Genomic DNA, 26,991 nt, shown 5'->3' on the forward strand with positions numbered 1-26,991 from the left:
GCCATGCTTTGTCAGGTCCCTCATCCACAAGCCATGAATAACCCAGCTTAATGCTATAATCAGAAAAGCCACCACTGAACAAGAAAGGTTTGATCAACTTTTTAACCCAACAAATCTTCTTCCATGCCCAACTAGCCCCTTGCCCAAGTTCATACTCCTCCCAGTCTTTATCCTTCATATACACTGCATGAATCCATCTGACTCAGAGATGATCAGTTTTCTGAGCAATCCACCAGGTATACTTTGCAACTGCAGCAATGTTCCACCAATATAAACATTTCAGACCTAACCCTCCTTTTCTTTTTGGTTTGCATATATTTTCCCAAGCCACCAGAGCTGGGCTGTCCTTCATTTCATTACCATGCCATAAAAACTTCCTGCATAATCCATCAATCTTTTGAAGCACAGTCTTAGAGAGAATGAAAATTCTAGCCCAATAATTATGTAAATTGTGTAGCAAAGACTTGATGAGAACCAATCTCCCTGCATAAGACAACTTACGAGCTCCAATCCCTTTAATACGGGCCAGAACCTTATCAATAAGTCCCTTGCAATCATTCACACCCAATCTCTTTGGGGTAATGCTAACTCCCAAAAACTTAAAAGGAATGGCATCTCTTTTTATTCCAGAAAGTTTGGCCAGCACTGACATACTATGATCATCAACCCCATTACTATAAATGCTGGACTTCCCCTGATTCATATAAAGTCCTGATGCATTAGAGAAACTTTTGAAAGCCCTCAGTAATAAGATCACAGACTATGTATCCCCTCTGCAGAACATGATGAGGTCGTCAGCAAAGCATAAATGGCTCAAATTCACTCTCCTGCAAAAAGGGTGAAACCTGAACTCCTTCCTTTGCTGCACCCACTCTAAAATTCTACTTAAATATTCCAAGCAAATAGTGAAAAGCAAGGGGGAGAGGGGATCCCCTTGCCTAAGTCTTCTCTTTCCTTGAAAATACCCAAATACTTCCCAATTTAAGGCAATAGAGTAAGCTGGAGTAGTTACACATTACATCAGAATATCAATGACCAACTTAGGGAAATTCAAGGCCTTAAGCATATCCTGAAGGAATACGCACTCAACAGAATCATACGCTTTTTGTAGATCAATTTTCATCATGATCCTAGGTGAGCATGCCTTCCTTTTGTACATCTTAACCAAATCCTGACGGAGCAAAATATTCCCTACAATGTCTCTCCCTTTGATAAAAGCGCTTTGGGAAGGACTGATGATATCAGGCAAAATAAGACTCAATCTAGCACACATAACCTTTGCAACACATTTATAAATAGTGTTACAACAAGCTATAGGCCTAAACTGTGTCATGGGCTCAGGCACATCCACCTTAGGAACCAAAGTAAGGATGGTAGAAATGCAAGACTTCAGCAATTTTCCAGATGTAAAGACACTCCTGACAGCATGAATTACATCTTTACCTATAATATGCCAAGTATCTTTGAAGAACTGGCTGCTATACCCATCAGGGCTAGGGTCTTTATTGCCAGGTATAGAAAACATGGCAGTCTTAACCTCCTCATCAGTGACCCCTCTCAATAAGATATCCTGATGTAAATCAGTTAAGCAATTTCCTTTACTGACAATCTCAAAATTAATAGGCACCAGTGACTTTGATGATCCAAGTAAACCTTTATAAAAGTCTTCAAAGGCATACTGAATATCAGACTGCTGTTTGCAAAGCAGGCCCTCTTGATTTTTCACCTGATACACTCTATTCCTCATTCTTCTATGCTTGATACTAGCATGATAGAATGCAATGTTATCATCCCCATCCTTCATCCAATTCTCCTTTGATTTTTGCAATAAATATTGAGACCTGGCTTGTTTAAGGAAATGGAGCTCCTTAGCACATAAAGCTTCAGAGTCACATAGTTCCTTATTTAGAGGGTCTTTGATAAGTTTTCTATGGAATTCCTTAAGTGCAATTTCACTGACCTGAGTAATGTTTTCAATATCACTAAAATTGTCCTTATTTAACTGCTTTAACTTAGACTTCAACATTTTTAATTTCCTTGTCACTTTAAACATGGGTGTTCCTTGGACAAAAGCACCCCACTGATTGGCACCAACTTCCTTAAATTCCTCCACCATAGGCCACATGTTGATGTATTTAAACGGTACACCCTTCCTCTTACTCTCTTCCTGGAACTGTATTATACACGGACAATGATCAAATAACCCTTCAGGTAAAAAATGGGCAGAACAATCAGGGAATGCCTGTAACCATTCAGCATCAACAAGCACCCTGTCAATTTTGCTATACACTCTAAAATCACTTCCATGCTTATTATTCCATGTAAAAAATGACCCAACAGTTTTCAGCTAAACCAAATCACATTTAACTAAAATATTACTCCTTGGGAGAATATCATTCCAAGTGACTGCAGCTCCCTCAATTCTCTCATCAATGTGCATAAGACTATTAAAATCCCCACTCACCATCCAGGCTGTATCAACGGTCTGCCTGAGATTAGTCAAGGACTACCATAAACTACCTCCCTCCTTATCTTTATTAAAGCCATAGACCAAAGTAAAATAGTAGCTCATACCCTTCATTTTTTCATATACCTTAGCGTGAATAAACTTATTAGTATGCACCTCACATCAACCACAAACTGAGTAGGCTGCCAAATAAGCCAAATCCTACCTCCTTTATGTTTACTGTTGTTAGTGCAAATTGACCAATTCTCACAGACATTATTCTTCACCTTAATCCAATTCCAACTTTTAATCTTAGTTTCTAAAAGACCAAATAAACCTACATTATTCTGATTAAGAAACTTTTTTACTTCAAGTTGTTTATTCATACTATTCATACCTCTAATAGTCCACCACCCTAGGCTACCCATTCTCCAATCGAAATCTCCTCAATCAACTATTTCCTACACTCACACTTTTTGAAATTTTCATATTCAGAGCATCCAAAAAAGTAACCCCCCTAGGAGTGTACTATCTACTATCAGGGAATTCCTGCCTCATCATTCTTGTCAAAAATCTCCTAGGCATCGAAGGCTCTTCAACCCTCTTAGTCACAGGCACTCCAGGGGTAACCAGCTGGATTGGGACAGTCTGCACCACAGGAGTGCAAACAGGCTTAGTCTACATAGGACCACCATTCTGAGCAACTAGTGTTGTTTTATGAACAGGCACCTGTTTTGGAACAGATTGCTGTACTGCAGCCTTATGCTTTGGTTTCCAAACCTTTTTAACAGGCTTGGGCCCCTCAGCTTTCCTGCAGTGAGCAGCAGCATGTCCAATCCCTTGGCATTTATCACAAAAAAGGGGAAGCCAGTCAGAGTCAACCCTTATCCTCTGTAGAAACCCCAATTCATCCATAAACTCCACCTGTCTAGGGAATTCCTGCCCAATCTGGACCTCAATTAAAACACGAGCACACCCAAAAAAACTATAATTAGTTGTTGCCTCATCACACTTGATGAACCTTCCAACTTCCTCACTAAGTTTCCTTAAGCATCCCTGCCCCCCAGAACTTCACTTCCAATCCAAACAATTTCATCCACATTGGAACCTTCTTAACATCATGTTTAATTAAAGCAGCATCATGACTCCATTCCTTAATGATTACATGCTTACTATCAAACATTAAGTGAACATTATTGAGCACCTCCTGTTGTTGTTCCTTTGTCTTAAATCTTACCAGAAAAATTCCATTCGGTAAGAACGATATCTTATCGACACCATTCGCCCTCCATACTCTCTTAACGAAACCAGACACCACATTACTAGGTGAATTAGCTCCTAAAATATAGTAGAAAACAGACGTCGACCAATATCGTATCTCACCTTCCACATCTTCGTTCTGCAATTGTAGAATCGGACGATCACGTGATTCCTCTGCTGCCTGAACAACATCATCCACTGTCTCGTCTTCTTCATCAATAGGCTCCAATTATACTTCAAATCTTAGTGGTGAAACCCTAAGTGAGGGTCTCCCGCCAGATTTGGGCGAATTAGCGTTAGTTTTATTATCAATATTAGAACTAGCACTATTAAGAACTGAGATTTTTTGATTTTTTTTATTACTATTATTAATTTGATTGCTATTATTATCATTTCATCGAAGGATATGGAGATTGTTTGAAGGTTTCTTCTTCTTTCCCATTGCGTAAAGAATTATGAGGCCAGATGGAGAGAAAATGTTTTTCCGAAATGACAAAGCTTAAAAAGGAGTTAGAATAATATCCTTCTTAAAGGCAGTAAAATTTTTACGACAAGGTTGCAACGGTTAACTATGTGACATTTCTAAACCTTCAAAACTCGAGCCAAATTTAACCAACATACCAGTGATTAAAGAATTTTCAGATGTGTTCTCTGGGGAAATTTCAGGAATACCCCTATACCGAGAAGTGGAGTTCACTATTGAATTGGTGCCTGGAAGTATAACGATTTCAAAAGCCCCTTATAGGATGGCTCCCGCAAAACTGAAAGAATTAAAGAAACAACAGGATGAGTTGTTAGAAAAAGGATATATAAAACCCATTGCCTCACCTTAGAGAGCACCCATGCTATTTGTAAAAAAGAAGGATGGAAGCTTGAGGTTATGTATAGACTATAGAGAACTTAACAAAATTACTATAAAGAATAAGTATCCTATACCTCATATAGATGACCTCTTTGATCAGTTACACAGTTGTGTTGTTTTATCAAAAATTGATCTTCGTTCAGGATATCACCAAATTAGAATCAAAACCAACGATACTCCTAAAACAACTTTCACAACAAGATATGGACATTATGAGTTAATGGTGATGCCTTTTGGTTAACGCTCCTGCAGTTTCCATGGACCTTAATAACAAAGTATTCTAATCCTACTTGGACAAATTCGTTATTATTTTTATTGACGATATCCTTGTATACTCTAAGAATGTGGAACATCATGCTCAACACTTACGACCAGTGTTGGAAACTTTAAGAGAAAATCAATTATTCGCTACGTTTAAGAAATGTGCATTTTGGTCAAAGGAAATAAGTTTCTTAGGCCATGTTGTTTCAAGTAAAGGAATACGGGTAGACCCTGTAAAGATTGAGACCATTATGAGTTGGCCTGTGCTTAAAAATGTGGCTGAAGTACGTATCTTTTTGGGTTTAGCAGGGTACTATCGACCTTTCGCAAAAGATTTTTCTAAACGTGTCCAACCACACACAAATCTTGTGAGAAAAGGTACAAAGTTTGAGTGGAGTGAAAAATATGAAAGAGCATTTTCTGAATTAAAGGGTAAACTTACTTCTGCCCCTGTTCTTACAATCCCAAATGACACATATGACTTAGAAGTATATAGTGATGCCTCGAAACAAGGATTAGGATGTGTGTTAATTCAAATGGAAAAGTAATTACTTATGCTTCAAGACAATTAAAAACCCATGAACAGAATTATCGCACTCATGATTTAAAACTTGCTACAGTAGTTTTTGCCTTGAAAATTTGAAGACATTATCTTATTGGAGTCCCGTGTCGTATGTATACGGATCATAAAAGCTTGAAGTACCTCTTTACCTAAAAAGAGATCAATATGAGACAACGTCGGTGCCTTGAATTTCTCAAAGATTATGACTTAGATATTCAATATTACCCAGGCAAAGCTAATGTTGTAGCAGACGTACTTAGCCGAAAGCCTTTTCCGGCCCTTAATGTGCTTACATTTAAACAACCTTGTATACAAGATGATATGGAAATGTTGGACATACAAATGACTGTGGGTGATCTAACAGGATATATGACAAAACTAGAAATACGACCAACCTTGAGTGACGAGATAAAAGAAGCCAAAAGAACCGACCCTCAATTAGAGAAAATCTGAAAAGTTGTACAAACAGGAAAGGCAAATGGTTTCATAATCCAAGAAGATGGGTCACTTTGGTTTCAAAACCGCTTATGTGTACCTTAAAAAGAAAATATTGAATAAAGCACACAACTCCCGATATTCGATACATCTCGGAGGAAATAAGATGTACAAAGATGTTCGACATATGTTCTGTTGGAGTAATATGAAACAAGAGGTAGCCGAATTTGTCATGAAATGTTTAACATGTCAACGCGTAAAGATCGAACATCAGAGACCAGGCGGAAGTTTACAACCCTTAGATATTCCTATATGGAAATGGGAATCAATTACAATGGACTTCGTAACAGGACTTCCTACAACGTCACAAGGAATGAATGAAATATGGGTAATAGTGGATAGATTAACCAAATATGCTCACTTTTCAGCCGCTAAGACCTCATGGAATTCAGAGCAGTTAGCTAGGAAATACATAAATGAAATAGTAAGAGTACGTGGAGTTCTTAAAACAATTATATCCGATAGGGATACAAATTTCTTTGCTAAGTTTTGGAAAAGTTTTCAAACAGCATTGGGAACTCAACTTAAATTTAGTACTGCTTTTCACCCGTAGACAGATGGTCAAAGTTCAAGGACAATACAAATGTTAGAAGACTTGTTAAGAGCATGTATTTTGGAATTTCAAGGCTCATGGGAGAAACACTTACCCTTAATAGAGTTTTCTTATAACAATAGTTACCATGCTAGTACTGGTATGGCTCCCTATGAAGCTTTATATGGACAAAAGTGCAGAACACCCTTGTGTTTGAGTGACATAGATGAAACCAGGATCATTGGACCTGATTTTATTTAAGAAACTACGGATAAAATAAGAATTATAAGAGAGAAATTGAGAACTGCTCAAAGTCGTCAAAAGAGTTATGCCGACTTAAAAAGTCGACCCTTAAAATTTCAGGAGGGTGATTCAGTATTTTTAAAAGTATCACCTACAAAAGGAGTGGTACGATTTGGAAAGAAGAGAAAGTTAAGCCCAAGGTATATAGGACCATTTGAAATAATAGAGCGAGTGGGAGATGTGGCATATCGATTACTTCTTCCGATAGAGCTATCAAAAATTCATGACGATTTCCACATCTCAGTATTAAAGAAATATATCTCTGATCCTAGTCATATGATTACCATACCACCGTTACAAGTTAGGGAAGATCTTAGTTACGAGGAACTACCAATTCAAATCTTGGATTACAAAGAGAAAGTCGTCTGTAACAAGACCATTCCATTGGTGAAAGTATTTTGGTCCCGTCATGATGAAACAGAAGCAACATGGGAAGTAGAATAGGAGATGAAAGACAAATACCGTCATCCGTTCCAATAAATAATGTAATTCAGATATGGAAAGTTATTACAAGTTTCGGGACGAAACTTATTATTAGGAGGGTAGAATGTAACATCCCGAAAAAAAAAACAAAAAATTATTCCCTCCAATTTGCTATTTTCTTCCCCTTTGATGTGGGCACAAGGATTAAGGGTGGGAGTATATATTATTTTATTAAATAATCTTGATGACCTATTTATTCAATTATATTTTTATATGGACCGCTAACACGGATATATAGTTAATATCGGAAAGACGTTTGTACGAGAAACGGATCGGAATAGCTTAAATGGCCACGTGCCTAGTGAGTTGATACGCAACATGCAATGTTGCTTAAAATGCTACGTGTTTATTCTTTTGTCATTCCTTAGGAGAGCAAACAAATGACTAAGGCAATTTTTTACTTAGTGGCTAAGTTTCTTTTGCCTATAAATAGAAAGAAGGCCGTTAGTTTTTTTAAAAGCACAAGAACGAATCTCACTCCTATCTTACCTCATACTTACAATAAAGTGAGACGTGTTTCATAAAATTAGTAGACACAATTAATTCTCTCTTCAAAAGAAACATGGTATGATTTTGGGACCCTACTTCGTAAATTTTATGTTTACTCTATCATAATAAAATAATGTTATAGGATATCATTTTTTTACGAAGGTAGCTTTATAAATACTCTTATAATGCTCACATGTGATATAAACTATTCCTATATGTTTTTTCTATATAGTGGTTATAATGTACAATTGGCCATTTGTAACAGTCAAGATACGATTATTTAATAGAGACGACATTATTCTGTCCTGTGTACATAGAAGGAGGGGGGGGAGTATGACCCCATATGAACGATGAGGGGAGGGGTAAGTATGGGCCCATATGAATGATAATTATGTTATCCGGCAACGGCCGAGATGGGTCTCAGACCCGGATTTCTTATACTATGTAGACAAAGGTGGACTTAGGCTGAAGGAGTCTTGGCTCCGTAATAAGTCTCTTTTCAGTAATGGTAGGCCGGTATAGTAATTATGTATATAAGAAGTAAAGGATTTATGTCAGTCGTTAAGTTCAAGTATTTTCTCTGTTTTATGATATATATTCTTGAGAGACTCGTATGAGAAAAAAATAAAATAAAATAATGGAACGTAAGGCCAGTGTAGGGAACTGGAGTCATACTCAGCCTGTGGTTGGCTGATCCGTTACTTTCATTTTTTTCCAGGTTGTTGTGCTAAGGAAATACGGGAGTAAGAATGTGGGAAGGAACTGTTAGTTATTTAGACCATATTAATACTCATCTTATGATATTAGAATTACAAATTAATTTAAAGTGGTCTAAATATACATGCATGCAAATAAAAGTATAAAAGATGGTATTAAACCATCTTAAGACAAAAGTTCCTTACATTGAAAAAGGCAAGTTTTACGCACAACTCAAGGACTCCTTCCTTGATGTTGTTCTTGAGCTATGAAAATGGATGATCCTCCAAGACAACAAACCACCAAAATAGATGGTCTCCTAAGGAAGCACCCAAGAATCAACCCAATATACTACTAAAATACTAACTAGGTATATGTAGTAGTAAACCTTGTTTATTGTATATTTGATATACAAAATAATATTATTACTTTGATAATATTACTAGTTAATTTATATATGTGTTTTTAAGATGAACAACATGAACAAATGAGAATAAAAACGGTCTCTTGATAAAGTACTCAAACAAAGACACGATTTTCTTCAAATGTTTCCAACTAGTAAAATGATGTGAATAGTTGGGTATTTATAGTCAAATATGGGAGACAAATCTAAGTAGAATTTGCCACTTAAAAGGACACTTGGTGTACTCTAAAAAATCAGCCAAATGTACTTATATGGGTCCATTTCGGTTTTCGACATTTGCCCCACAAATGCTTATAAGTCTTATATTTAATTATCTTACACTTAAATAATACAAATTAACTACCAATGACTACTTAACCATTAAGTAATCATAAGACCATTTTATCAACATACAATATATCAATATTAACCCCCCACACTTAGCTAATTTTACAACCTCTTGTAAAATTTAATAGCTAATTAATTCCACCTCTAAACATATACACATATCGTATAAAATTAATTAATTAACAATTAATTAATAAATTATAATCATTTATTATTTAAACATCACATAATTAAATAATAAATCTCCTTGTCCCAAATTCGTAACCCGTTATCAAATAATACATTTATGTGACTAACTAAAAGTCAAATAATACAAGGATTTAATTATTTTCAATCTCATACAATTAATTAGTTTTTCCATTTAGGCATCATCCTATAGGTGTGACCGAAAGGTATCAGCTGATCATCGTCGTCACACGATAGTAATGTCAAACTCTAGTCAGCCAATCATTACCGATTAACGATGACCAGCTGACAAATAAATAAATAAATCTCTGATATTCCGTTTACGAGATAAACGCACTTATTTTGGAGGACACTACTCCAAAAATCTCCCACTTGTCTGACACAAGTGTGCGTTACCAATTCTCTTGTCCAATAATATCTCCCACTCAATGCAAGATGTCTTTCAGGTCGTTCTTGAACGTGATCATATCATAAAGTAGTTTTCTCGATCAGGAGAATGACTGTCTGACCGGATAATCTACTATAGATCTCATCCGAGCATGGCCACGTATTCACAGTCATCACTCCTCGAGTGGCCTTGATATAAAATATGACTTAAAAGGACAATCCCGTTGACCTATTTTCTTCATTCGATACAGATCACAATGACCAGTAAATGCTCATCAGCCTCCTTTTACGGTGCGACCTAGAACAAAAACCAAAGCCACCGGAAATCCGTACCAACTCAGACAAATAGTCACCAGTCTAAATAATTGACTCGAAGGAATAAATAGAAATCCTCGCCACGATATAGCAACAAAAGGACTCTATAAATGGTCACTGTCCGACAAATTGTCTCACAATCTGCCTATGTAATCGACCAGTCATCACTATAACCATATAACAGTCGAACCTGTCATATATCTCCTTACAATCTAGTCACTACGAGACTTCACCTCATTAACTAACTAGGGACAAAATACATTATTAATCCAGTTCACTTAATAGGGTTCGATATTGTCTTTACAATCTATTTGGAGAAAATAAAGTATATAAATTCAGACATAAAACTGAATATAACGATAAATGCAACTTATCTTATATGAAATAAGAAATACAATATTTGATTATTACATATCATATAATTTACAACAGTTTTGGCATTCGTCTCAACCCCATCGAAACTACATGACTATCATGTTTAGTTTGAGACAAAGGTTTAGTTAAAGGATCAGCGATGTTGTCAGCTCTTCCAACCTTACATACTGTAATTTCTTTCCTTTCGATTAAATCTCTAATTACATGAAATTTCCTAAGTACGTGTCTAGACTTGTTACTAGACTTGGGCTCTTTTGCTTGAAAAATTGCCCCACTGTTATCACAATACAAAGTGATAGGATCCTCGGCGGTAGGAACTACCTTCAGTCCCTCTAAAAATTGTCTAATCCAAACAGCTTCCTTTGCAGCTTCAAAGGCTGCAATGTACTCAGCTTCCGTTGTAGAATCAGCAGTCACAGACTCCTTGAAACTTCTCCAGCAAACCGCCCCTCCGTTCAACAAAAAGACAAAATCAGCCTGGGATTTCAAATCATCCCTATCGGTTTGGAAACTGGCATCCGTATAACCTATTATACGTAATGCAGATTCTCCTCCAAAACTCTAAGAATGAATCTTTTAGTCATTCTCAAGTACTTTAGAATATTCTTGACTGCTATCCAGTGACTCTCACCTGGAGTTTTCTGAAAACGACTTGTCATACCCAAAGCATACGAGACGTCAGGACGAGAACACATCATAACATACATGATCGATCCAAGAGCGGAAGCATAGGGAATCGATTTCATGCGTTCAATATCCTTAGGCTCAGTAGGACACTATGACTTACTCAAAGTGATCCCACTGCCCATAGGTAGAAAACCTCTCTTGGAGTTTTCCATATTGAATCGGTCAAGAATCTTATCGATATAGGCTTCTTGACTCAATGCTAATATACTTTTGGATCTATCCCTATAGAACCGGATACCCAAGATGCGTTGAGCTTCTCCCAAATCTTTCATTTGAATGTGATTTCCTAACCACTTCTTAACAGAAGCAAGCATATCTACGTCATTCCTAATGAGTAATATGTCGTCCACATAAAGAAGTAAGAAAACAACTTTACTCCCACTAAACTTCATGTATAAACATGGTTCCTCAACACTTTGAGAAAAACCATTTTTTTTAATAACATGATCAAAACGATGATTTCAACTCCTTGACGCATACTTAAGACCATAAATGGATCTCTTAAGTTTGCATACTTTGTTAGGATTTTTAGGATCCATTAAACCCTCAGATCGTGTCATGAACACTTCCTCTTCCAGAAACCCGTTCAGGAAAGCGGTTTTGACATCCATTTGCCATATCTCATAATCATGAAATGCAGCAATCGCTAACATTATCCGAACAGATCTAAGAATAGCAACTGCTGCAAAAGTTTCATCATAGTGTAAACTATGAACCTGAGTGAAACCATTTGCCACCAATATAGCTTTGTAGACATCCTTATGTCCATCCATGCTGATTTTAATCTTGAATATGCACTTACACTGAAGAGGTCGAACATCTTTAGGTAAGTCAGCTAGGTCCCATACCTGATTATCGTACATGGAATCCATTTCGGATTGCATGGCCTTGAGCCATAGCTTAGAGTCAGAACTCGTAATAGCTGCTTTATATGTCTTGGGTTCGTCACTTTCTAAAAGTAAAACCTCATAGTCACCATCTTCCTCGATAATACCAAGGTATCTATCAGGCTGGCGACTAACCCTTTCTCACCTTCTAGGTTCAACAGGAACAATAACCGATTCTGACGAAGAAGGAACATCTTCCTGCACTGTCACATCAGTTTGTGGCTCTTGAACTTCATCAAGTTCAAATTTTTACTGATGTAGAAGGAACATCTTCCCGCATTGTCACATCAGTTTGTGGCTCTTGAACTTTATCAAGTACAATTTTTCTCCCACTCTGTCTTCTAGAAATAAACTCCTAAAAAGACAGCTTCACGAACAACAAACACTTTATTCTCGTTACTATTGTAGAAGTAATATCCACAAGTTTCGTTAGGGTAGCCTACAAAAATACATTTTTCAGAACGAGGTGCAAGCTTATCGTCAGACTTGGTCTTGACATATGCATCGCAACCCCATACTTTCCTCTATCGCAGATTCGGGACTTTCCCTTTCCAGATCTCATATGGAGTTTTGTCAGTTGCTTTAGTGGGACTTTTATTAAGTGATTGTACAGCAGATAAAATGGCAAAATCCCATAATGACTTAGGTAACTCTGTTTGACTCATCATCGCTCTGATACCACTTGTTAATTATTTAGATCATATTAATACTCATCTTATGATATTAAAATTATAAATTAATTTAAAGTGGTCTAAATCTACATGCATGCAAATAAAAGTATAAAAGATGGTATTAAACCATCTTAAGACAAAAGTTCCTTACATTGTATAAGGCAAGTTTTGGGCACAACTCAAGGACTCCTTCCTTGATGTTGTTCTTGAGCTATGAAAATGGATGATCCTCCAAGACAACAAACCACCAAAATAGATGGTCTCCTAAGGAAGCACCCAAGAATCAACCCAAAATACTACTAAAATGCTAACTAGGTATATGTAGTTGTAAACCTTGTTTATTGTATATTTGATGTACTAAATAATATAATTACTTTGATAATATTACTAGTTAATTTATATATGTGTTTTTTAGATGAACAAGATGAACAAATGAGAAGAAAAATGGTCTCTTGATCAAGTGCTCAAACAAAGACACAATTTTCTTCAAATTTTTCCAACTAGTAAAATGATGTGAATAGTTGGATATTTATAGCCAAATATGGGACACAAATCTAAGTGGAATTTGCCACTTAAAAGGACACTTGGTGTACTCTAAGAAATCAGCCAAATGGACTTATATGGGTCTATTTCGGTTTTCGACATTTGCCCCACAAATGCTTATAAGTCTTATATTTAATTATCTTACATAATTAAATATTAATTTAATTATTTAACACTTAAATAATACAAATTAACTACCAATGACTACTTAACCATTAAGTAATCATAAGACCATTTTATCAACATACAATGTATCAATATTAATCCACTTAGCTAATTTTACAACCTCTTGTAAAATTTAATAGCTAATTAATTCTACCTCAAAACATATACACAAATCGTATAAAAATAATTAATTAACAATTAATTAATAAATTATAATCATTTATTATTTAAACATCACATAATTAAATAATAAATCTCCTTGTCCCGAATTCGTAAGCCGTCGTCAAATAATACATTTATGTGACTAACTAAAAATCAAATAATACAAGGATTTAATTATTTTGTATCTCATACAAATAATTAGTTTTTCCATTTGGGCATCATCCTATAGGTGTGACCTAAAGGGATCAGCCGATCATCGCCGTCACACGACAGTAATGTCAAACTCTAGTCAACCAATCATTACCGATTAACGATGACCAGCTGACAAATAAATAAATAAATAAATCCCTGATATACCTTTTACGAGATTTATTATGTAAACGCACTTATTGTGGAGGACACTACTCCAACAATCTCCCACTTGTCTGACACAAGTGTGCGTTACCAATTCTCTTGTCCAATAATATCTCCCACTCAATGCAAGATGTCTTTCAGGTCGTTCTTGCACGTGATCATATCATAAAGTGGTTTTCTCGATCAGGAGAATGAATGTGTGACCGGATAATCTACTATATATCTCATCCGAGCATGGCCACGCATTCACAGTCATCACTCCTCAAGTGGCCTTGAGATAAAATATGACTTAAAAGGACAATCCCGTTAACCTATTTTCTTCATTCGATACAGATCACAATGACCTAGTAAATGCTCATCGGCCTCCTTTTACGGTGCGACCTAGAACAAAAACCAAAGCCACCGGAAAACCGTACCAACTCAGACAAATAGTCACCAGTCTAAAGAATTGACTCGAAGGAATAAATAGAAATCCTCGCCACGACATAGCTACAAAGGACTCTATAAACGGTCATTGTACGACAAATTGTCTCACAATCTGCCTATGTAATCGACCAGTCATCACTATGTCCATAAAACAGTCGAACCTGTTATCTATCGCCTTACAATCTTGTCACTCCGAGACGTCACCTCATTAAGTAACTAGGGACAAAATACAATGTTAATCCAGTTCACTTAATAGGGTTCGACATTGTCTTTACAATCTATTTGGAGAAAACAAAGTATATAAATTCAGACATAAAACTGAATATAACGATAAATGCAACATATCTTATATGAAATAATAAATACAATATTTTGATTATTACATATCATATAATTTACAACAGTTTTGGCATTCGTCTCAACCCTATCAAAACTACATGACTATCATGTTTAGCTTGAGACAAAGGCTTAGTTAAAGGATCAGCGATGTTGTCAGCTGTCCCAACCTTACAAACTGTAATTTCTTTTTTTTCGATTAAATCTCTAATTAAATGAAATTTCCTAAGTACGTGTCCAGATTTGTTAGTAGACATGGGCTCTTTTGCTTGAAAAATTGGCCCACTGTTATCACAATACAAAATGATAGGATCCTCGGCGGTAGGAACTACCTTCAGTCCCTCTAAAAATTGTATAACCCAAATAGCTTCCTTCGCAGCTTCAGAGGCTGCAATGTACTTAGCTTCCATAGTAGAATCAGCATTCACAGACTCCTTGAAACTTCTCCAGCAAACCGCCCCTCCGTTCAACAAAAAGACAAAACCAGCCTGGGATTTCAAATCATCCCTATCGGTTTGGAAACTGGCATCCGTATAACCTATTATACGTAATTCAGATTCTCCTCCAAACACTAAGAATGAAACTTTTAGTCCTTCTAAAGTACTTTAAAATATTCTTGATGGCTATTCAGTGAGTCTCACCTGGAGTTTTCTGAAGACGACTCGTCATACTCAAAGCATACGAGACGTCAGGACGAGAACACATCATAGCATACATGATCGATCCAAGAGCGGAAGCATAGGGAATCGATTTCATGCGTTCAATATCCTTAGGCTCAGTAGGACACTATGACTTACTCAAAGTGATCCCACTGCCCATAGGTAGAAAACCTCTCTTGGAGTTTTTGATATTGAATCGGTCAAGAATCTTATCGATATAGGCTTCTTTACTCAATGCTAATATACTTTTGGATCTATCCCTATAGAACCGGATACCCAAGATGCGCCGAGCTTCTCCCGAATCTTTCATTTGAATGTGATTTCCTAACCACTTCTTAACAGAAGCAAGCATATCTACGTCATTCCCAATGAGAAATATGTCGTCCACATAAAGAAGTAAGAAAACAACTTTACTCCCACTAAACTTCATGTATAAACATGGTTCCTCAACACTTCGAGAAAAACCATTTTGTTTAATAACATGATCAAAACGATGATTTCAACTCCTTGACGCATACTTAAGACCATAAATGGATCTCTTAAGTTTGCATACTTTGTTAGGATTTTTAGGATCCATAAAACCCTCAGATCATGTCATGAACACTTCCTCTTCCAGAAACCCGTTCAGGAAAGCGGTTTTGACATCCATTTGCCATATCTCATAATCATGGAATGCAGCAATCGCTAACATTATCCGAACAGATCTAAGCATAGCAACTGCTGCAAAAGTTTCATCATAGTGTAAACCATGAACCTGAGTGAAACCTTTTGCCACCAATCTAGCTTTGTAGACATCCTTATGTCCATCCATGCCGATTTTAATCCTGAATATCCACTTACACTGAAGAGGTCGAACATCTTTAGGTAAGTCAGCCAGGTCCCATACCTGATTATCGTACATGGAATCCATTTCGGATTGCATGGCCTTGAGCCATAGCTTAGAGTCAGAACTCGTAATAGCTGCTTTATAGGTCTTGGGTTCGTCACTTTCTAAAAGTAAAACCTCATAGTCACCATCTTCCTCGTTAATACCAAGGTATCTATCAGGCTGGCGACTAACCCTTTCTGACCTCCTAGGTTCAACAGGAACAATAACCGATTCTGATGAAGAAGGAACATCTTCCTGCACTGTCACATCAGTTTGTGGCTCTTGAACTTCATCAAGTTCAAATTTTTACTGACGTAGAAGGAACATCTTCCCGCATTGTCACATCAGTTTGTGGCTCTTGAACTTTATCAAGTACAAATTTTCTCCCACTCTGTCTTCTAGAAATAAACTCCTAGAAAGACAGCTTCACGAGCAACAAACACTTTATTCTCGTTACTATTGTAGAAGTAATATCCACAAGTTTCGTTAGGGTAGCCTACAAAAATACATTTTTCAGAACGAGGTGCAAGCTTATCGTCAGACTTGCTCTTGACATAAGCATCACAACCCCATACTTTCATGTATCGCAGATTCGGGACTTTCCCTTTCCATATCTCATATGGAGTTTTGTCAGTTGCTTTAGTGGGACTTTTATTAAGTGATTGTACAGCAGATAAAATGGCAAAATCCCAGAATGACTTAGGTAACTCTGTTTGACTCATCATCGCTCTGATACGACCTGTTAATTATTTAGATCATATTAATACTCATCTTATGATAATAAAATTATAAATTAATTTAAAGTGGTCTAAATCTACATGCATGCAAATAAAAGTATAAAAGATGGTATTAAACCATCTTAAGACAAAAGTTCCTTACATTGTATAAGGCAAGTTTTGGGCACAACTCAAGGACTCCTTCCTTGATGTTGTTCTTGAGCTATGAAAATGGATGATCCTCCAAGACAACAAACCACCAAAATAGATGGTCTCCTAAGGAAGCACCCAAGAATCAACCCAAAATACTACTAAAATACTAACTAGGTATATGTAGTTGTAAACCTTGTTTATTGTATATTTGATGTACTAAATAATATAATTACTTTGATAATATTACTAGTTAATTTATATATGTGTTTTTTAGATGAACAAGATGAACAAATGAGAAGAAAAATGGTCTCTTGATAAAGTGCTCAAACAAAGACACAATTTTCTTCAAATTTTTCCAACTAGTAAAATGATGTGAATAGTTGGATATTTATAGCCAAATATGGGACACAAATCTAAGCGGAATTTTCCACTTAAAAGGACACTTGGTGTACTAAAAAAAATCAGCCAAATGGACTTATATGGGTCCATTTCGGTTTTCGACATTTCTCCCACAAATGCTTATAAGTCTTATATTTAATTATCTTATATAATTAAATATTAATTTAATTATTTAACACTTAAATAATACAAATTAACTACCAAAGACTACTTAACCATTAAGTAATCATAAGACCATTTTATCAACATACAATGTATCAATATTAACCCACTTAGCTAATTTTACAACTTCTTGTAAAATTTAATAGCTAATTAATTCCACCTCAAAACATATATACATATCGTATAAAATTAATTAATTAACAATTAATTAATAAATTCTAATCATTTATTATTTAAACATCACATAATTAAATAATAAATCTCCTTGTCCCGAATTCGTAACCCGTCATCAAATAATACATTTATGTGACTAACTAAAAGTCAAATAATACAAGGATTTAATTATTTTGTATCTCATACAAATAATTAGTTTTTCCATTTGGGCATCATCCTATAGGTGTGACCTAAAGGGATCAGCTGATCATCGCCGTCACACGACAGTAATGTCAAACTCTAGTTAGCCAATCATTACCGATTAACGATGATCAGCTGACAAATAAATAAATAAATCCTTGATATTCCTTTTACGAGATTTATTATGTTAACGCACTTATTGTGGAGGATACTACTCCAACAGAAACTAATGCTGTGTGAGAAATAATGTGTAAAAAAATAGACTTGCATAGTATAATCACCCAAGTGATAAGTTAATAGTTATTAAGAGTATAACCTTGTATTTCCTGTAGAGGAAATACGGCGGTAGCGCCTTGGTCAAGTTTTTTGTTTCCTTTTATTTATGTAAACACTGTTAGTAAATAAAGAGGTTACTTTTGTACTCCTTGTTTTATCTCAAAAATGTCAGGGTGTTACAGAAAGAGAGATATACAACAATGGAGTCAAAGGAAGAAAAGAAGAACAAAAGAGAGAAAATAGAGGAGGTGCCGCGCGGTACATCACGTAAAGAAAGAGATGACCTAGTTGCTTGCTAGGTTAAATTTATTTATAAGGGGATTAACTAATGGGCTTTGGGTCCATTAGCTCATACAATGGATTCTCTGATTACAAGATGGATTTGACCATATTAAACGAAAGGAGAATTTATATGAGAGAAGTAGTTATTTTATTAAAATAGTTAAAACGTGCATAGACATTTTAACCCATCTAAAAGTAGATCAAAACGAGAAATAATAAAATATAGAACGGAAGCCATAAAATGAATATTTCCAAAAAAGCATTTAAAAACCTTCGAAATAATTAAATAAATAAGGAACTTTAATAACAAAACATTATTATAAAACACGAGGTGTTAAAATCCAACCCCCGAAAAAGAAGTTTCGTCCTCAAATTTTGAAATTCAAAGACAATACCACAAGTTAGGTAAGAATTACAAGTGATCATCAACAAAAGATATCTCGGAATCCTAACCGCTGCGCACTCTGGTCCTTATCAAAGCTTAAACCAAAGACATTATACAAAATTAATAATGTTGATGTCATCTTCATACACTCAATAACCTCAAAAATCACATCGAACTCATACCATCTCAACCCAAAATAATCGGTAAGCCAATTCCTTCCCAAATAGTTTCTCTTACCTTGATACGATCTAGTCGTCGTATGACCAAAACGTTTCTCACAAATGCCTCGCCTTTATATATTTGATTAACGCTCATAATGTCCATCACATCTCATAAGCTATAATATCACGGAGTGCCTCACTTTCACCAAGTACACTCAACACCTATAAGTAATATTCCACAAGGTACAACATTCCATCTCCTGAACTACTAACTTCTAGTCCATATAACTTTTTAACAACACTTCAATTCCCGCTTACTATTCACCACAAAATCTAACATCATTCAAAGGCCCAAACAGATAATCTCTAAACAAAAAATATCTTTCGAATGAGAAAACTCTTTCACTCTTGAGTGCCATTAGAATCACTCCAGCCTATTTAATATCCTCAAAGCGAGTAGTGCTCACTACCAAACACAACTATTAAGCTCAAAAGGCTTTAAAAGCTCTCGATGTTTCTTATTATATATCTAGTATCCAAAGTCCTCAATCTCAAACCTCAAACTCTGACTAAAATGTCAAAATTATATCCAACCACAATCTCATGACAAAATCATCAGTAGCACTCGCAAGACTCAATAATTTCCTTTGAACACTTATGTTCACGACATTCTTAAGCACCCAACGAACCATACACCTTTTGTTAAGGTAGTACCTATTGTACCACAACACACTTGCCCATGGATTACGTAATTCCATCAACACAATGAACAATAATATCACCATACAAATCTTAGCATTTGTTCTCATATAATAAACAAACCTATAACTTCAATTTGTAGTCACAACCTACTATCCATGAACATTATCCCTGCACTATAAAACCACCACAAGACTGCATAAATCTATGTCCTTCAAATAAACACTCATACTCTTAATGAAACGCTTTATCTCAGATAGAACAAGCAAACATCTATGTACTCTCAATGTAATAACATCCTCAAACTTTCTAAGCTCAAAATACAACCTTTAAAACTCCTTCTCCAAACTTTATATGTTGTCCCAATTCATACTTGCATACCACTATGGAACTATGTGCTCAACCACAAAAACTAAAAATCAAACTTGAAGTATCTAACATCGCTCACCAAAGGATATAATCTTCCACTACGAGATGTTCACAAGTAGCTCGAAAAAGAATTCAAAAGTTTTCACTTTACCATGAAAGAAAAAATGTCACGCAAACCCAAAAAAAAGGAAACATTTCTTGTAATTCCACAAAGCGAAAGGAAACATTGTAATAGGAAGTTTAAACTCATGGAAAAATCAATGTAAGAGAAAAATTAAAAAAATCGTAGAAGAAGGAAACTAGAGTTGAAACTAAAAACTGATAGAGAGTAACCATAAACGGGACAGATAAAGGATAAGGATAAAAGAAACCTTTGGTCTAAAAACTCAAATAGAAGAGGTATGGTTGACAAGTGCAAAGATGATAAAAATAGATGACTCAAAAACAATTTTACCTACCCAAAGACGACACCTTAAGTTAAGACAAATAAAGTAAGATAACCAGGGTCTTACAATTTTCGTACAATCATCACTCAAGGTAACTTTGTCTCGCAACATCCTTCCGTCATATCTCCAGAATAGCTCAGGACAACCACATCTCTATATAACTGCCCCTTTATACTTCTATATTCCTCAAATCATCAACTCTCAAGACTTTCTACTTTCAAAGCTTTCATCTAATCATACGTAATGAATAAAACCTTAGGAACTCTCTATAACCTCAAAAGATAAATTATAACACTCACGATTTCATTTTTATGGGTAACATATTAAAATTGATAATATAATAATACTCGATTTTATTTGGTATATTATTTATTTGGATTTATATTTTAAAAATCGTGTTTTAGTTTCATAAAAATTTATTTGGTTTTGTTTTGACCCGGAAACCCCCTTAAAAGTTCTGTTGTGAGTCTTTTAGTGCAAAACCGAGTAAAACCTTGTGCTTTTGATTTTGGGCCTAAACTGAAAGATCATAGATTCTAATTAGACTCACTAATTAGTAACAAATTATCTCATAATATGTTCATTTAGTGATCTATGTAACATGAATGCAAATATAAAAGCATAAAAATAAAGATTGAGGAAAAATAATTTCCTTACATTGATATTTATGGTAAAAATGAGCACAAACTAGATCACCTATCCAGTTTGTTCTTGAGCTAAATAAAGATGGATGATCCTCCTAGAAAAACCTTCAAAAAGAAAGTCTCCTTCAAGTTGCACCCAAGAACAACACCCAAAATAATCTTACAAGTATTCACTAGATACTTGTAAAATTAACCCTTGATAATATTTATAATATTACTAACAAGCTTGGTAAATATTTATTTCGTATACTAACAAGCTTAGTAAGTGATGAATATTAATTTTAGAGAGATAAGCAACTTTTGTTCACATGCAAAACAATTGAGCAAGCATATAGAAAAAATGAACAAAAATTGGTCTATATTGGAGGAGGAAAACCGGTGGGAGAGGTGGAGTAAGAGAGTGGACTTATTTCAATTTTTGTCCAATCTTTTTCGCATGCACAATGATCATATGACAATACCTGGATGAAAAAACAAGCAAAGTGAAATGATTATGTTTATAATCATCCACTACACTCCATTTACACGGTCCAATGTCCCATTTACGGGTCCATTTTGGTTCTTATATTTGTCGCACAAATATATGTAAATTTTATTTAAACATCGTATTATGTTTAAATGCTTCCAATTAATTTCGTCCAAATCACTCCGTAAATATACGTGTACCACTACACATATTATTTACGTACTAATATTAATCACATTAATCAATTAGTCCAATTTTAGTGAATTAACAATTAATTAACTAAAACCCGTCTCCCAAAATTTATTATTCGATTATCGCATAATTAAATAATAACTGTCGTGCCTCGAGTTCGCAACTCGAAATCTCTCTAAAATAATCGACTAACCTTTTAGTCTATAAATCAAGGGACTAAATAAATTGTATCTCATACAATTAATTAGTTATCAATTGGGTTTCATTCCTATAAGTGTGACCGAAAGGGGTTAGTTGATCACCGCCGTCTCACGACAATAACGTCAAACTCTAGTTAGCCAACCGTTATCAATTTACATTAATCAACTAACTAGGATCAAATAATTAAATATCCTGATGATATTCATTTAATGATATTTATTATGTAAACGCACTATTGTGGAGGACACTAACTCCAACAATCTCCCACTTGTCCGACACAAGGTGTGCGCTACCAATTCTCTTGTCCGTTTTAATCTCCCACTCAATGCAAGGTGTCTTTCAGGTCGCACTTGCACATGAACATATCGCGAGTGGTTTTATTGATCGGGAGTGTGACTACCTGACCGAAAAAATCTCCCACAGATTACTTTACGAGCGTGGCCACGCATTTGTAGTCATTAACTCCTCGAGTGTCCTTGAGATATAGTTACCCAACGTGCGTGGACAATTCCTGTATGTCCTATCTATCTTTGCCCAATATAGCTCATTATGACTCAGAAGATGTCCTTTTGGCCTCCTTTCACGGCACGACCTAGGACAAAAACCAAAGTCACTCAGAAACTGCATTGACTTGGAGAATAGTCTTCAGTCAAAAGAATCGACTCATAGGAACATCTTAGAGATCCCTGCCACGACCAGGCGTCTATAATAGAACTTAGGGACTCTCTAAATTGTCACTGTTAGGCAAAGTATCACACACTCTGCCTATGTAATCGACTAGTCATCACGTATGACCTTATGGTGTTGAACAACCTTCAATTGACTTACAATCTAGTCACTCCAAGACGTCACCTCATTAAGTGACTAGGGACAAAATATAATGTTCATCTTATTCACTTGAATCGTGTTCAACATTGTCTCAACAACTTATTCAAATAAACAAGGTATTAAAAATTTAGTCACACTAAATAAAAGATTCATAAAAGAATGAATGCAAAAACAATGAATGTGATTATCATATATATAATAAGAGATACACTATCCAATTATTACATATCCATAATCTAAAGAAAATGTGGTATTCGTCTCAATCCCATTGCGACGACATGACCATCATGCTTAGCCTTTGATAAAGGCTTGGTTAAAGGATCAAGAATATTATCATCTTTCCCAACCTTACAAATGTCAATTTCCTTTCTTTCCACATAATCTCTAATTACATGGTATTTCCTTTCAATGTGTCTAGATTTGTTACTAGACTTCGGCTCTTTGGCTTGAAAAATAGCTCCACTTTTATCACAATATAGAGTGATCGGATCTTCGGCGGAATGGACTACTCCTAGTCCCTCCATGAATTGCCTAATCCAAACAGCTTCCTTTGCAGCCTCAGACGCTGCAAGGTACTCAGCCTCTGTCATAGAATCCGCAGTAACGCTTTGCTTGAAGCTCTTCCAGCAAACACCTCCTCCATTTAGCATAAACACATAGCGTAATTCGGATTTCATATAATCCCGATCGGTTTGGAAACTTGCGTCCGTGTAACCTCTTACACGCAACTCAGTTTCTCCTCCAAACACTAAGAACGAATCCTTAGTCCTTCTCAAGTAGTTAAGGATGTTCTTTACGGCTATCCAGTGACTCTCACCAGGCTTAGCTTGATAACGACTTGTCATGCTTAAGGCATACGCAACGTCGGGATGAGTGCAAATCATAGCATACATGATAGACCCAACAGCGGAAGCATAGGGCACGGTCTTCATGTGTTCAATTTCCTTAAGGGTAGAGGGAGACTGTGACTTGCTCAAAGTATTCCCATGGCCCATAGGTAGAAATCCTTGCTTGGAGTCTTTCAAATTGAACCGGTCAATAACTTTATCAATATAAGCTTCTTGACTCAATGCTAGTAACCTCTTGGACCTATCCCTATAGATCCGGATACCCAAGATTTGTTGTGCCTCTCCCATGTCCTTCATCTGGAAGTGTTTGCCTAGCCACTCCTTAACGGAAGTGAGCGATGGAACATCATTCCTGATGAGCAATATGTCATCCACATATAGGACAAGGAATGCAACCTTACTCCCACTAAACTACAGGTATAAACACGGTTCTTCAACACTTCTAGTGAAACCGTATTGTTTAATGACATGATTAAAGCGATGATTCCAACTTCGAGATGCTTGCTTAAGACCATAGATGGATTTTTTTGGCTTACACGCCTTCTTAGGGTTAGATGTATCCACAAAACCTTCAGTTTTTATGATGTACACCTCTTCTTCTAGAATCCCATTCAAGAAGACGGTTTTGACATCCATTTGCCAAATCTCATAATCATGAAACGCGGCAACCGCTAAGATTATCCTAATGGACCGAAGCATAGCGACTGGAGCGAAGGTTTCATCATAGTGTAAACCATGAACTTGAGTGAAACCATTTGCCACCAATCTAGCTTTGTAAACATCTCTATGTTTATCCACGCCGAGCTTAATTTTATATATCCATTTACACTAAAGGGGTAGCACTCCCTCAAGTAAATCCACCAAGTCCCCTACTTGGTTCTCGTACATGGAATCCATTACAGATCGCATGGCTTCTAGCCAATGCGAGGAGTCGGGACTAAACATGGCCGATTTGTAGGTAGTGGGTTCATCACTTTCCAAAAGTAACAAAACACCTTCCTCTTCGATGTTACCAAGGTAGCGATCAGGTGGATGAGAAATCTTGCTTGACTTTCTAGGAACAATTACCGTTTCAGGGGAAGAGGGAATGCTATCCTCCATGTTCTCCTCTACCTCATTCTCGGTTTGTGGCTCTCGAACTTCGTCAAGTTCAAATTTTCTCCCACTCTGTCTCCTAGAAATAAACTCATTTTCTAGGAAGACAACATCACGAGCCACAAACACTTTGTTCTCGTGTTTATTGTAGAATTAATAGCCACGTGTTTCCCTTGGATATCCTACAAAAAGAAATTTGTCAGACCTGGGTGCAAGCTTATTGTCAGACTTGATCTTGACGTACGCTTCGCAACCCCAAATACGCATGAATGACAAATGAGTGACTTTCCATGTCCATATCTCATATGGAGTCTTATCGGCCACTTTTGTCGGGCTTCGATTTAGTGAAAATATTGCAGACAAGAGGGCAAAACCCCAAAACAAATCAGGAAGCTCGATTAGACTCATCATAGACCGAACCATGTCTAATAAAGTTCGGTTTCTCCTTTCGGCCACACCATTTAATTGTGATGTGCCAGGAGGAGTCTATTGTGATACTATACCACAATTTTTTAGGTGTGAATCAAATTCAGAATTTAGATATTCACTACCAGGATCAGATCGTAGGGTCTTAATCTTTTTATCCAATTGGTTGTCTACTTCATTTTGAAACTCTTTAAACTTGTCAAAAGCTTCACTCTTGTTCTTCATTAAGTAGACATGCCCATATCTACTTAAGTCATCTCTAAAAGTAATGAAGTAGTGAAAACCTCCTCTAGCGGTGATGATTAATGGTCCACACACATCCGTATGTATGAGAGCTAAAACCTCACTAGCTCGTGTCCCTTTTCCCGCAAAAGGTGCACGAGTCATCTTGCCTAAAAGGCAAGACTCGCATATATCAAAAGATTCGAAATCAAATGGTTTGAGCGCTTTTGATGAAGCAAGTCTCTTAATGCGTCTTTCGTTTATGTGACCTAAACGACAATGCCAAAAGTAGGATTCATTTGGATCACCCGTTTTGAGCTTTTTAGTTTCCACATGATAAACGTCATTAACATCATTTAAAACATAAATGCCTCCAATTGAAATGGCCTTGCCATAAACCACATCATTTAATGAAAAAGTACAACTATTGTCCTTAATCATAAAACAAAAGCCTTCCGCGTCTAACGTGGAAATGGAGATGATGTTCTTAGTTAAAGTTGGTACAAACTAACACTTATTTAACTACAACTCTAGACCACTAGCTAAATGAGCACATAGGTCCCCACGGAAACGGCCGCTACTCTAGCTCCATTGCCCATGCGGAGAGCCACATCACCTTTTGCTAGTGCTCGCACGTCCCTTAAACCCTGCAAATGATTACAAAGGTGAGAGCCACATCCGGTATCAAGTACCCAAGTGGAAGTACAAGCAGAATTAACGTCTATTACATAGAGAGAGGAAATCATACCAATAGGCGTCACACACCCTTCCTTGAGATCCTCCAAGTATTTGGGACAACTCTTCATATAATGCCTTTTCCCATTACAATGGAAACATTCGGCCTCGGAGAGTTTGACACCTTTTGCCTTGGGTTCAACATTCTCAACGGCTTTCCCCTTTCCCTTGTCTTGTTTCTTTGACGATTTCTTGGATTGGGACTTTTCCTTCCCCTTTCCCTTCTTAACTCCAAGGGACATGCTCTTTAACTTCATGGTTAGATCATCCCCCTTTTTCACTCCCACTAGCTTCCATATCCCTCTCCGGTTAGGTGAGGAATGCATGAATTTCATGATAACTCTTATCCATGCCATTCATGTTGTAGTTTATCCTAAAGTGGGCAAACTTGGTGGGAAGTGAGTGGAGGATACGATCCACCACAAGAGTCTTAAGAATTTTACACCCTAGACGCTCTAGGATGTCGACTTATTCGACCATTTTTAGCACATGGGGACCAACCTTTTGGCCCCTCACAAGCTCAGCTTCAAAGATGCGTGCCGCCGCATCGTATTGTCGGATAGGTGTTTGTGAAAACATAGTAATCATACGAGTGAATATCTCATACGCATTTAAAGAAATGCATGAAAGCTTGAGCTTTAGGGACATCGACCATATCAACACATTTTTGATATCATTCGACATCCTCAGATGGTAATCATAGACGGTCCGCACCGCCGATGAAGCCCTTGGACCGGGCTCGATGGGAGGAGCATCGGTTAAGTAAGTGAG

General features: G+C 36.4%; 1 protein-coding gene across 1 annotated transcript; it reads right to left on the bottom strand.

The window, feature by feature from the left end:
* Positions 1 to 202: 202 nt before the first annotated feature.
* On the bottom strand, positions 203 to 2,874 carry LOC141641001 (uncharacterized). The gene is made up of 3 exons (XM_074449679.1): positions 2,624 to 2,874; positions 1,020 to 2,270; positions 203 to 728 (listed from the first exon to the last, which is right to left on the bottom strand). The coding sequence occupies exons 1-3, from the start codon at positions 2,872 to 2,874 to the stop codon at positions 203 to 205; spliced, it is 2,028 nt and encodes a 675-aa protein (XP_074305780.1).
* Positions 2,875 to 26,991: the final 24,117 nt, after the last annotated feature.

Source organism: Silene latifolia, chromosome 2 (genome assembly GCF_048544455.1).
Source record: "Silene latifolia isolate original U9 population chromosome 2, ASM4854445v1, whole genome shotgun sequence".
Classification (NCBI taxonomy): domain Eukaryota; kingdom Viridiplantae; phylum Streptophyta; class Magnoliopsida; order Caryophyllales; family Caryophyllaceae; genus Silene; species Silene latifolia.

What these genes read in the sequence shown, in the direction of transcription:
- LOC141641001 (XM_074449679.1), bottom strand. Translation starts at nt 2,874, where the DNA reads ATGGGTAGCCTAGGGTGGTGGACTATTAGAGGTATGAATAGTATGAAT. An exon ending in CAGTTTGTGGTTGATGTGAG is followed by an intron (nt 2,271 to 2,623) that starts GTGCATACTAAT and finishes CAAAATTGACAG; the next exon opens with GGTGCTTGTTGATGCTGAAT. An exon ending in TTGGTCATTGATATTCTGAT is followed by an intron (nt 729 to 1,019) that starts GTAATGTGTAAC and finishes GGCTTTCAAAAG; the next exon opens with TTTCTCTAATGCATCAGGAC.